This window comes from Sinocyclocheilus rhinocerous, unplaced genomic scaffold (genome assembly GCF_001515625.1).
Source record: "Sinocyclocheilus rhinocerous isolate Xijiao unplaced genomic scaffold, SAMN03320098_v1.1 scaffold487, whole genome shotgun sequence".
In the NCBI taxonomy this organism is placed as follows: domain Eukaryota; kingdom Metazoa; phylum Chordata; class Actinopteri; order Cypriniformes; family Cyprinidae; genus Sinocyclocheilus; species Sinocyclocheilus rhinocerous.
Genome location: NW_015662061.1, coordinates 357771 through 371696, shown reverse-complemented (window position 1 = coordinate 371696; position 13926 = coordinate 357771). Strand labels below are relative to the sequence as shown.

At 36.2% G+C, this 13926-nt stretch overlaps 1 protein-coding gene across 1 annotated transcript in view; it reads left to right on the top strand.

Moving 5' to 3' along the window:
- Nucleotides 1–7981: 7981 nt before the first annotated feature.
- The window catches only part of LOC107727405 (FYVE, RhoGEF and PH domain-containing protein 1-like), a gene marked incomplete at its 3' end in the record, with an annotated part of 13682 nt that continues 7737 nt past the window's right edge, over nucleotides 7982–13926 (top strand). Inside the window, exon 1 of the mRNA XM_016537267.1 lies at nucleotides 7982–8195. Within this exon, the coding sequence (XP_016392753.1) occupies nucleotides 8138–8195 (58 nt within the window). The remainder of the gene's footprint in view (nucleotides 8196–13926) is intronic.

Below are 13926 nucleotides of genomic sequence, written 5' to 3'. Positions count from 1 at the left end.
GGTTTAGCCAATCACAACACACTGGGCTAGCTAACCAATCAGAGCCCATCGCCTATTTCTGAGGGCGGGGCTTCATAAAAGAAGGAAATGATCAGTGTGTTTCTCAGAGAAGGGACAGAGAGGTAAGGTAAATTATGTGAAAAATAATGCGTTTTTTTTAAAACGAAGCGTTAACACATGTTAGACTGCACCCCATAAACACAATCAAGCCTAGAAAAAACCCAGTGAACCACCCCTTTAATCAAACACACCTGATTCAGGTCATCAGCTCATTAGTAGAGACTCCATGACCTGAAATTGGTGTGTCAGAGAAAGGAGACATGCAAAATGTGCAGTGTTGGGGTGCCTCCAGGACCAGGGTTGGGAACCACTGCATTATTGTATTAATGAGTGGAGTTTGTGTTTCGTTTGAAGACAGGAGCAGTGTTGCCCATAAGCCAGTTCATTATACTCTTGTAATGTGGGCTGTTGCATTAGTTTTTTGACCAAATTAATTTTATAGCGAGCTACTCAATTCAGTTACATTTCTATACAAGGTATTTATGTTGAGTCAACATTTTAAAATTCAAATAGAAAACAGCTATTATAAATTCTAAAAATATTTCACAATATTACTGTATTTCTGATCAAATAACTGCAGCATTGGTGAGCTTAAGAGACTTCTTTCACAAACATTAAAAATTTTTTTAAAAACGTTAGTATACTACTTTCAGCCTCTTGGCTCCATGACTTTTAAGTCTTTCATTATAAGTCTCAGACTCCAATACCAAAGTCAAAGATCACTGAACCTGCATTCCAGCCCTGTCTGAGCTGAACAAAGCACTGCATTCCTGACCGCTCAGAGAAGCTCATCTATACATACAATAGTGTCAGAATTGAAATAGAAGCCTGGAATGCTGTAACTGAAGCAAATGAATTCTCTTTCTTTCCAAGAGATAAGTGAAGCTACTTGCAGTAAAAATCAATGGCATCATACATCTTTTACTCCTCATGCACCGGTTCTGAAGGTCTAACTTGAATATCTGCAGCCTGGTTCAATCCCAGAGAGAGATGCCTTGAGCAGGTTTGGTTTAGTGAAGACTGTAGTGCAGAGGTGTGGCGTAATCTCAGTTTTCTTAAACAGAAACCACTTTTGGAGGAAACTGATAAAACCTTCGGTTTGCACTACAGTGTCCTTATGATGAATCTGCTTATTTAAAGGGATAGTTCACCCAAAAATTAAAATTCTGTCATCATTTAGTCACCCTATTGTTCCAACCCTGTATCAGTTTCTTTCCTCTGTTGAACACAAAAGAAGATATTTTGAAAAATGCAACTGTGACCAAAAAGTTGCTGGTAGCCATTGACTTCCATAGGGGGGGGAAATACTATGTCATTTAATGGCTACCAGTAACTGTTCACCAACATTCTTCAAAATATTTCATTTTTATTTTATTTTTCACATAATTCTGGTTAGGAACGGAGCTGCATTGTACATGCCGACTGCTGATTATATTCACAGTCACTTGAAAGTCAGCTGCGGCTTGTTTTTTTAAATGGACCAGATATTATTAATCATGTTTTTAAAATCATGCGTTCTCACAAGTGAGCAGATGACCAGCCCCCTCTATCTGAGAGTGTTGTTAGACATCTGGTAAAGGGGGCGTAACAAATCCAGCCCTCTGGGAGTGAGTTCGACATGTCAGCAAGCAAACAGCTGAGACTCTCAAGGCCTCATTCAGCACCACAGTACAGCACTCACACCAGCTCCATTACAGACACTAGACCCTCCAGTACAACAACAGCCGGCCATAATCCACTCATACACTTACATCTCCTGTACTCCACTATGGCTGTGTTCACAATAGCATTTTGCATACTACTTTAAAAAAATTTGTAGTATGCTGTATAATATCTGAATGACCTACTGTACTATATTTGCCAAATGAGGAATACTGAATTTCACAATGCAGTGCACTTCATTTGATCCTCCATTTCCAGTGTGATCATTGAATTAAAATATTTGTATAGATTGGATTAAAAACTCTCTTTCTCTCTAATTTATTTACTTTAGTTTTGTTATGCACACACACACACACACACACACACATACACATATATACACACAACCATTTATACATACATGTTATATGCATACATACATATATAAAAATTGTGTATATAAAATTTTCTTTTGTTTAAAATGCTTAAACTTTCAAACTCGCTCTCTCTTTTTCTCTCTATTTTATTTACCTTAGTTTGTAACACATATATATGTAAGTAAATAAATTAAAATATGTATCACATAAATATAAGTAAATAAAAAAAAATAAAGTATAAAAAATATATATATAGTATAAATGTCTAAACCGCCCGTGATTATCCTTGGTAATACATTAATTTTCTGATAAAATGCTAAAATGATGTGCAAAACCTCAGGACTATGTTTAGAATACTGTATACTGCATACTATTTTTAATAATATGTGAAACAGTGTGCAGTATGCAACAATAAACATTTCAAACAGAAGTATGCTGCACTCTCGCGTGAGTTCATTACATTGCATTTTCAATTTATTACATTTAATCTGGTCAAATTATGAGTCAAGAAGTAGATGTAATATGTAATGATGTAGTATTTGAAATTCATTCTGCACGAGCCCCATGTGTGTTGTTAATTACACTAAGGTGATGTGTGTATTTGTCTAGAGGCTAATAAAAGTGTGCTGAATGCAGAGAGTGAAGGTCGACTCCATTAACCCTTAGTTCATCCCTCCTGTTACTAACGAAAGACCAGTGAACTCTTCTACTAACTCTCTTACATTCATCCAGAGCGGCTGTTGTTGGAGTTTTATGGCCTTGAGGTAAACACAAGAGGACGACTGCACCTCTGGAGATCATTTGAATAATTTAACACTTGGAATTTTTACGTAGCTCATTCAGTTGTACTCGCAGAGCTATTGTGCTATTATTAGTGCTGTTTTCTAATATATATGTGCGTGTGTGTATAGATATATAGTTATATATATATTTGTAATTTATGTGGCTTTTTGGAAGGGCCACTCATATTTATTTATTTGTTTGGTTGTTTGTTTGTTTGTTTGCTTATTTTTATTTATGCACATGTTTTTATTTATTATTTAAGGGCCTTATTTATTTATTTATTGTTTAAAAAAATTGCAAGTTTTTGCAAGGGCCACTCATTGTTTTTTTTATTATAATTTTTTTCTTTTTTGCAAGGGCATTTCATTTATTCGTTCATTTATTTAGTTTTTTTTTTTTTATACTTGTTTTTTTTCACAGGTAACTTACGTGTATTTATTTTTATGTATTTATATTTGTGTTTTTCCATTTGTTTTTGTAATGGCCTTTATTTAGTTATTTATTTATTTTGTTTGTTTGTTTGTTTGTATTTATGTTTACATTTGTATTTACTTTTTTCCCAAGGGCCACTCACATTTATTTTGTTTGATTATTTATTTATTATTTATATATTATTTATTTATTTAGAAAATATAAATCTAGTTTTGTATTTTACTGCAGATGATTACGTTTTACAATGCATATTTAATGCATGTGGAAATTAGCGCACGCTTTTAATAAACTTCTGAATATGAATGCTGTTTGCGCACACGTGAGTCACTGGCCTGTGGCATTTAGACTTGTGAAGCCGTCGGTGAGCATGCGCTCTGTGTCGAAGTCACAATAATGGGCTGGGTGACAGTAGGCAGATGGCCTTCTCTCTAGGGAAATCAGGGGGGTAAATCTCTCCATTTAAAGCCTACAACCTGTGCCAGCCAGGGTCTGAGAGAGCAACAGCACTGCCGACCCAGCAGGGGTGAGGAAAATAAAAGAAACAGAAGGAGAGATAGGGCAAACCCATGCCACGTAATCTCAAGTCATTCTCTGTGCGAGAGGATTATTCAGACATTTGACAACAGAGACATACACCATCACAAATTATCCTAGAGACATGCTATAGCATGATGTGTCTTGTCTGGAGGGAAGCTGGGTGTAAATTGTGTGACCTCAGAGATCAGACAGGCCCATTTCTTTACCCGATGTCATCGCTGAAGAGAAATTGGTGTGACACACTTTTATATTCTGTGTTAGACTTCATTATTGTGTTCTCAGGCTCTACTCGATGTCGTAAAAATGCGACATTAATCCGGCTTGAAACCCATCTGGATGGATGATTTGCGGTGGTTTATGTCAACACCAGAAGCATTTGCTAAGTCATTGCACTTATTTACTTTACTGGATGTACGGCGGCCAAGATTTCACAAAGCCTTAAGCTCCCTTAAGACTTTAGCCATTATACATCTATAATATAACAAAATATGAATATTATTTGAAAGAAATATAGTGCAAGCACACTTTTTAAACAAAACATTTAACAGAAAGTTTAAGTTTCATATCATAAAAGAGATGTTCGAAGTAAATAAAAATGATTTTGAATAATTGTAACATTAATGAAACATTTACATAAAGGGAAACTGCCTTATTTTAATTTTTAAATACTTTGTCTAATGCAGTGAAATGCAGATATTAATGTCCTGTATTTTCTTTAAATAATATTTTTTTTAATATATTTTGTATTTTGAGGGAACTTTATGGTACTAGAAAATATTCCTCTCTCATTATATTATGTAAAATACAAATATTACATTATTTGTTGAAGCAAAGTCTTTTTACAGACAGAGGCCATCTTGGAAATGGCAGTTATTTTTTAAGTTGGTAATAGGCATATAGTACAGCTCCTATCCACTTGAAGGGTAAAGGACTGAAATCTCCAGATACTGTTTTTAAGATTACAGTAATATCTAGAAATGATGGTATCATAAATTTAGCTTTAAATCACATTCAAATCTATTTTATTAAGACTCATTTTCACTGAGGGCCAATTCAACATTATGGCTGCCATCAAAGGGCCGGTTGTAACTGTAAAGGCCCGTTCACACCAAGCACGATAACTATAAAGATAACGATAAATATATAGTTCTAAAAATCTTTCTCAATATTAAAGAATAGCATAGTTCACACCACAACTATAACGATAACGATACAGAGGAAAGATATCGTTGTGATTTTTCAAAACGATTTTTTTCCAGCTGATGAACGATAAAACACTGACAGCCAATCAGAATCCATCCTGCTGTAACGAGCTCAAGAATTTAAAGCGGCAGACGCATGTGCGCTTAGAATAAACAGACGATATCGTTCGCTGGTGTGGACGCTAGTATCGTTATCTTTATAGTTATCGTGCTTGGTGTGAACGGGTCTTAAGACTGTACAAATGTTACTACTCCTTAACATATTGTTAAATAACTCTCTCTTTATTTTATTATTACTTAGTTAAGTTGCAAATATTGCATGCATTTGCATAGATGTAAAAATATATGCAATTGCTCTGTGTTATTTTAACATAAATCCATTTAATTTATCAGGTTAAGAAATCCAAATTACTTCATAAATCAAAGTAAATAAAGACAAGTATCATCAAACACAAGTCATTACATTAAATTTGTTAAAAACTTTTTTGTTACATTTATGGCACAACAAATAAGTGTGAGCTGCTAAGAACGTGTGACAGATATGGCATTTAACAAAACAAATGAGCCCGGTCTCATGAAAATGCGTATCAATAGCACGATTTTCTGTTTCTATTTGGCATGCGATTAATACGCAGAAATTGACTTTAGCGTGCATATGATACGCATGTGTTTGGCATGCATATGACGCAATCAATGCTTGCAGTAGAAAAAAAGAAGTGGTGGTACTCAACCCCACTCCCCCACCCAAAAATAAATACTTTTTAATTTTCATAATTCGCGATGAATGTATGTAGTGCCACAATAACTAAATAAATTTATAAATAATTGTTTGCAATTCAATTCACATTTATTTGTATAGCACTTTTCATGATACACTGTTGCGAAGCAGCTTCACAGAAAATGAACATTTCTACATTACATTTAGTAGTTTACAGCACGTTTAATAAAAAAAATTGCACAAGTCAATCTGCGATACCAAACAGGAACACAGGGGGACGCCAAAAGACCACTAAACGAGCTACCTTGACCTGACTGATCCAGATTTACTAAACCACTGACTACTGCGTAATCTAAAACACCTTCAGCCAGCATCCAGTATAAAACACTCATGCTTTTAAGCCAAATCATCAGACATCTGTACGTGAGTACTATTATCTCCGCCATGACATCGGCCGTGTTTTCTCTGCATTAGCGCTGTTTTGAATTTACTGTTTGAATGCATTCACTTACTGGATCCTTAGACTTTCCAGGAGTTTACCGGTTGGTCTGATTGCAAAAAACCTGCTTCTTTTAAATAATTTTCGTAGTAATTATTATTTTATTACTCTACTCTAGGGTGACCACCTGGCTATAGATGTGTTGCAGGACAGTAGATGTGATTTTACGGGACAATGCGGGACATGTGCGAAACAGATACATTTATTACTGTTATGCTATGTAAATACTGATTTACATTCGTTGGCATATATGCACCAATTTATGTTTCTGCCGGTGGATGCCCACACTCCAGGTTGCGTTTACTAAACTCAGGAGAGAAGATAATTTTTGAGCACACACATGTAATGTACTATGCATAGATTTTTATTTGAAGACAATCATATGCTCTCGCGGGCCACATAAAATGATGTGACAAGCCGGAATAGGCCCACGGGCCTTGAGTTTGACACATGTGGGTTAAACTAATGCACACGCATGTTTCAGAGTTAAAATAGGTGATTGGCTCTTTAGACTAAAAGGTGAGACTTCCTTTCCTTCAGCTCCCATGTTTTAGTGTTATGGTTTCTTTAATTCATTTTCCTAGGCTTTTTAAGCTTGAGTTTCCTCCTCATTCATTCTCTGGTTAAAGTCAGTACATGTAGATGATGACAGATCGGGTCACGTGTATGATCAGTTGTGAGCCTAATTACACGGCACCGCGCCTGCCATTTAAGTATAAGATGGTTATTCCATGAGTCACAGGCCCTCGATGTGTCATAACCTTTTTAAGTGAGTGCATTTCTAATGCATCAGTTCCATTACGCCATCTTAATGAAAATCACATCAACCTATTATTTTAGAGTAGATTGAAGTGCAGTAACACAGCTGCATAAATGTTTATATATATATATGCATGTACATACTGTACATATACATATTTTTTATGTTGTATGTTTTTGTTATATTTCTTTAAATATATTTGTATAGATTTATTTATATATACTAGACATATACTACAATAATACAACAGTTGTTTTGGAAAATACCTGTACCTGGAGTACATGAATTTTAATATTACCATCTGATATCATCACTGTATTGCCATAGTATTTTTTATAAGGCTGACTCTAGCAAATACCAAGGCCATGAGATTAATTCGCAGAGAACACATATTAATGCATCCCATATACATTATGCATCCTAAAACATATTAAATTATATTCCTTAAATTAACTGCGAGATGCCTTGGATAAAAGAATTGACCAAATGAATGTGTGATGTAAATGTAACTGTGGAATACGTCAAAATACCATAGCGTTCGTTGCCAACCCACTTTTTGAAACAGAAGTCTAGTACTCTAGGCCTGTATAGTATAGAATATACAGCAAACACTCACGGACACAAATAATTGTAACATTTTTTATTTGAATGACAATATTAGCGGTATCATAATATACACACAGTCTAAACTAAACCAGCTAAACTGTTGTCAAGGAAACAGAGCTGAGGAGGGACCGGGTGTGTGTGTGTGTGTGTGTGTGTGTGTGTGTGTGTCAGGGCAGTCGGAGAGGGGTGGGGGGGTGCGCGAGGGTGCACTTTATTTCCTTATCGTATCCGCATTTTCGGTGTCATCATGGCCACCGCTGCACAAACCTCTAATATATTGGTTTTAGTGTCGTTTTGGAGTCATTAGCTTGATTTTTGCGTCGGGTTTGTGTAGTAAACGCGTGGTCTCGAGGCGCTGGAGATGCGCGTGGGAGCGCAGACTCTCCTCGCGCCTTAGATTGTTCGCCGGTGGACTGGAGGAGCTACCGGGTTTGCGTTTATTTAGCGTTATTGTATCCATTTGATTTTTATTTCATCCTTGAGCAACTGGGGGGCCATTGTGTCTCCCCGTTCTGTATTTTAATGACTGGTTTTGTATTTTGCTGCGCGATGTACATGGATAAAACCAGTGTGCTCCGGGGTAAGAACCTTCTTTTTTTATTTAATATTTTATTTCGACATATTAAAACATAATGTGGGTTTTAAAAACGAAATTGTGTCAATAACTGTATATGCAATGTTGTATGTTTGCTCGTCTGCATATACACCATCATGGTGGGAATATTATACATGCATGTTCAATAGTTCAGTGTGTCAGTATGTAAAGTGGGTGTATTCACCATCTGCTGTCTTTTTATGCATAATTTGCATTGGCGTTTTATTATTTTTATCATGCATTTTCATAAAATGTGTATTTTGGGTTTGGATTACATTTTTATGCTTTGAACCTGATTTTTTTTTCTTTTTGGTGGAGGGGGATGGGCTTTATATGCAATGGAGTAAAATTAATGACATGCACCTTTCCTGTGCACATGATAAATTACACCAACATGCACATTTTGAATTGTCTGTGGAATACTGCTGGCATTTCACCTACATTTTGCAGGATGGTGCATCATGCCTGCTGCAGACAGATGTAGTGCAGCCTGACATGTAGACGTGTGTGTGTGTGAGTGTGCAGGGCACTGTCGCCGACCCCTGCATTTGCAGTATGCATGCCTTTTGAAGGTTATTTGACGATGCAGAGATGGCATGCACCTGTCATCATTAGTGCGCTGTAGGTGTGTTTGTTTGAGTTTCCATGTTGTTGTCAGGGTCTGGGTATGTCAATGCAATGTCGGTTTCATCATTCCATGACTGATGAGCTGACAATCTGTTATTTAAAAAACCAAAAGGCACTGTATGATACATCAAAACAATGCCTGTTGGCTGTCAACTCATCTCAGAGTGGGTGTGCCAGTATCCATTTCAGCGATGCGTTCTTTCGGAATGCTGCATTTCGGATTTGAATGAACTATATTTAAGTGCATCTTCTGAAACTTTCGGCATCGCAAGTATTTCCCTGAAAACACTATTAACTTTCATGCATTGGTGCTGAAGTGGCCTTCTTTATGCAGTGCATTGATTGATGTGTGGATTTGTTTAGATTTATATAGGAGATTGGCAGATGTGTGCAGTGTTTTGCTGATGTCTGACCCATTAACGCAGCCTTTAGAGGCACAGATGTCTACGCCTGGTTTAATCTACATTATTGACCACCTTCAGTAGGTCACATAATAGAGTATTTAAGCATCTGACTGCAGTAGTTTTCTTAAAGGAATAGTTCACCAAAAATGAAAACCTGCAGAAAATGTATTCGCATACAGGCCATCCGAGATGTATATGGAGATTTGGAGAAATTTAGCATGATATCACTTTCTCACCAATGGATCCTCTGCAGTGAATGGGTGCCGTCAGAATGAGAGTCCAAACAGCTGATAAAAACATCACAATAATTCACAAGTAATCCACACAACTCCAGTCCATCAGTTAATGTCTTGTGAAGTGTGTGTTTGTAAGAAACAAATCCATCATTAAGGTGTTTTAACTTTAAACCATTGCTTCCAGCTAAAATATAAGTCCTCCATCCATCTACACTAAAGAGCGGCTATGTGGTTGTTTTGGCTATATTACTTTTTTGTCTCATGCAACGCACTGCCTGCGTCAGAGTAAATAAAAAAAAACAACAAACAAAAAAGTGCCTGTGATATTAACAGACGAACTACGCTCATATTTATAATTCTAAACAATCAGTGAGCGACAGGTGCTAGGAAACGCTGTTTTGTACTCATTTATTGACGAGTCGGCTGCGGTGCGGCCAACTGAATGAGCTGCTTCTCTGCCGCTCACTGCACAGAACAGACACCGAGAGAGGTGACACTTCTCCGGGAAACTGGCACAGATGCAGTATATTAACGCCACGGGTCATCAATAAGGTGCAGATTGGTCCTCAATTTGTGTTTCCAACACACTTTTTCACAGCGCGCATCACGCGCTCAAACTCATCAAAAGTCAACAAGTTCGACAAGCAACAACGACTTGACCCAAGTGACTGCTGCAGAACGCACACGAGAGAGAGACGAGGCAGAGCAGATCGCGATCGTCTCATAAGTGAGTGGGAATTTACCGAACGTGGCACTTGCAGGAGTTAACACTGTACGCAATACCCAAAACCTCACACCAAATTTCAGGCCGTGTAGATAGGCAAGCATATATACAAATCATTTAGTAAGCAGAAATCCGAAATTTACCTTAACATATTAAGTTAGAGATGCATGCAACTGAATTGATGCTTGAAGAATGCGCTTCCAGCAGCCATGATAAACAGTTAGCGGTTAATGTTTTCTATGCACAATTTGATTTGACGAAAGTCACGAGACCTATTACTATCTATCCAATAACGTTGATGGATAGAATAAAAAAAAATCAGCAGAGCTCATTAACATTTAAAAGGAAATGCTACAAAAACGGCTTGATCTGAAAAGAGCTGTTTTTGACAGTGTAAAAAAAGGTGTTTTTACACTACCATTGAGAAATTTTAACCAAACTATGTTACAGACTTTTCATGAAGACCCTAAAGAATCATATCAACTTGTGGAAAATGGGCATCATATGACCCCTTTAAACATAACATTTCAGAACATTTGTAATACAAAAAGTCCTTGCAAGTCTTAATCAATCAACTGGGGAAGTATGGTGATATCTTTTAGCACAATTTTTACCCTGTTCACCTGTTATGTCTTGCCTTAAACCTTCCAAAGATTCCAGTAATGTTTCCCTGCAGATTTTTGGACAGCTTTTCGGGTGCTGTGATAAAGACTTGTTTTTCTGCTTCACAGACTGCATTGTTATGCAGTGTCATCCTCGCTTGCGTCTTGGCCATGTTTAGATGAGAGCAAATCTTTGCTGAGGCTCGGATTGTGTGTAGCATCTGCGTGTTGACTGTCCTGTCAGTGCACATGCTTCTGATTAGGATAAAAATAGTCCTTCTGTTTCAACACATCTCTCAGCTCACGGTGGAATAGATGTTATCAAAGAGAAAGTTTTTTCTGTAGCTGCAGTGGCCTGATGTTTGCTGTTACGCTTTATATTCTCTGCATGTTGAGATGAGTTTAAAAACTGATGTCTGGCGTTTCTGAGGAGCCTGTTTCCATTCCATATCGGTGAGCTCATGAAATATTCATGGAAAGTCACATAAGATGATGAATCAGCAAAGTGGTGTGGTTCTAAATGTCTTATTGATCCTGAGTTGACTGACAGACACAGGGATTCTGACTGGTCATGTTATTGTAACATGAGGAAGCCCTAATCTATTGACATCACAGACTGACACATCTCTAACCACAAGTATCCTATTTTATCTTTGTTCCAAAACATAGGCATAGACCAAGAAAATTGGTGTAGGATTTACTTGGAACAATTTTCACTCAGAAATTACTAGTAAATTTACAAATAATTACAAAGAAATTATAAGTAACACATTGAATTAAATGTGATTTTTTTTTTGTTTTAAGTTTAAAGACTGAAATAGTGTAGCTTCTTTTGCCCAAATTGTAAAGTAAGAGAACAAAAAAACAAAACAAGATGATGATGAATAAAGTGAGAAATGTGATTATAAATGTAATGATAAATAATGATTACAAATATAATTAAAATTTTTTTTTTTTGAGAAATACAGATTAATTTCACCCAATATTACTCTGATGATGTTCTAATTTATACATTAGTGTTCAAAAATTTGGGATTGGTAAGATTATTTAATGTTTAAAGTCTCTTCTGCTCACCAAGTCTGCATTTATTTGGTCAAAAACACAGCAAAACCAGTAATATTGTGAAATATTTATAGAATTTAAAACTACTGTTCTCTATTTTTATGTATTTTAAAATGTAATGTATTCTTGTGATGCAAAGCTGAATTTTCAGCATTACTTTAGTCTTCAGTGTCACATGATCCTTCAGAAATCATTCTAATATGCTGATTTACTACTAAAAAAACATTTCTTATTATTTTCAGTGTTGATATTTTTGTGGAAAAACCATGATACATTTTTTCCAGGTTCCTTTGATGAATAGAAAGTTCAAAAAGAAGAACATTTATTTAAAATAGAAATGTTTTGTAACATTATAAATGTCTTAACTGTCACTTCTGATCAATTTAATAATGCATCTTTGCTGAATAAAAGTATTAATGTCTTCCGAAATAATAATAATAAAAAAAAAATCTTGCTGACCCCAAACAGTAGTAAATAACGGAGAAGAAAACCACATGGTTTGAATTTTGAGTATATATACTGTAAAAAATGATTTTTCAAAGTTGTAAACAAAGCAAAGATTATTGGAGTACATTTACTGAAAAAGGATAAGAAAAGACTATCTCAGTTTTTCTGCATCAAAAATGTCACTTTTAATTCAATGTTACTTGTAAACAATTGTTTTTTTTTTATAATTCATTGTGAAATTTAAGTTCAAATTATTTTTATTTCAGTGTACCTTTCTTTCAGCAGTGTGAAAAGCCAATATGTGTCTGACAAGCTGCGAAGTCCGTCATCATTCAATTAAGAGTGTTTCTGTGAGGTTTTGTAGCGTAGACATCAATCTGAATTGTGAAGATATAACCAATATCCTGATATCAGACCCATGGGGTGGAGATTTCTGCAGAGGTTGTCAAACGCGAGTCCGCTGTGCCTCAGTGCCTTGCCAGCAATACCTCCACCTGTCTCCACCAGACCACAGCTCATTTTTTACAGGCCTCTTGGCACCATTTAGGAGAAGAATTTGACCTGCGTCCTAATGTGTGAATGTCTTTAATAGTCACTTCCTTACAGTGCAGGTACATCCTGTTTGCTCATTCACGAGGTGTGCGCTGATGTCCTGGTTTCACGCTCAGAGTTTGACCTTGAAACGTTTTCCTTTGGTTTTAGCCAGGTTGGCAGTTTCTTTTAGGTTCAGTTGTGACCGTAAAACCACTCTGGACTAAAGAACTGCTCATTAAAATATTGCTAAATAGTTTACTGGGGACTTTCGAAGTGAACCCACGGGTTCTTATTGAAATGCAAACTGCTACAGTCAATAGTAAATCTGTCTCTGAATGTCTTCAAAGTGGTTTTGTTAGGGAAGCTGGTGAGGCAGATGTTCTATTGAATCATGGGTAATTCAGATTATGCTTACGGACCTCTGTGACACGAGCTTCTCATTGGAATTGAGTTTCTTAAAGGGATAGTTCAACAAAAAAATGGAAATTCTGTCATTTAGTTACCTTATGTTGTTTCAAAAGCTGTATGATGGGTGTGCGATATTGACACAAAATTGATACCTGTGATTTTGACAATAACAATAATTAGACAATATTTTGCTGATGTGTTTTTGTGCTGGTACACTGACAAAAAATGGTAGTGAAACCATTTTCGCTCAGAAATTGCTAGCTAATTTCACAAATAATTACAAAGAAACCGCAAGTAACACATTTGAATTAAATGTAACATTTTGAAAGTCTGAAGTATTTTCTTTTTTTTAAAGTTTTTTTTTTCTTTTTTTTTTCAATTTTAGAAAATCATTTTTGCAGTGTACCTGGATTGGTTTAGGCATGTCATGGACAGTAGGCTTGTGACGGTGAGGACATTTTCCCACTGGTTAATCGACGTGTGAGCCTCATCTCTGATTGGCTGGAATTATGGCATATTGTAACTAGGACTGTGTATCACCAGCAAAGTCACGATACGTATCACGATACAGAGGCCACGGTACGATGCATATCATGATACATGACTGCACTGAATTTCACCTCAGCAGAATTTAGAAAAACAGCTGTTTATTAAACACTGCTTACTATAGTG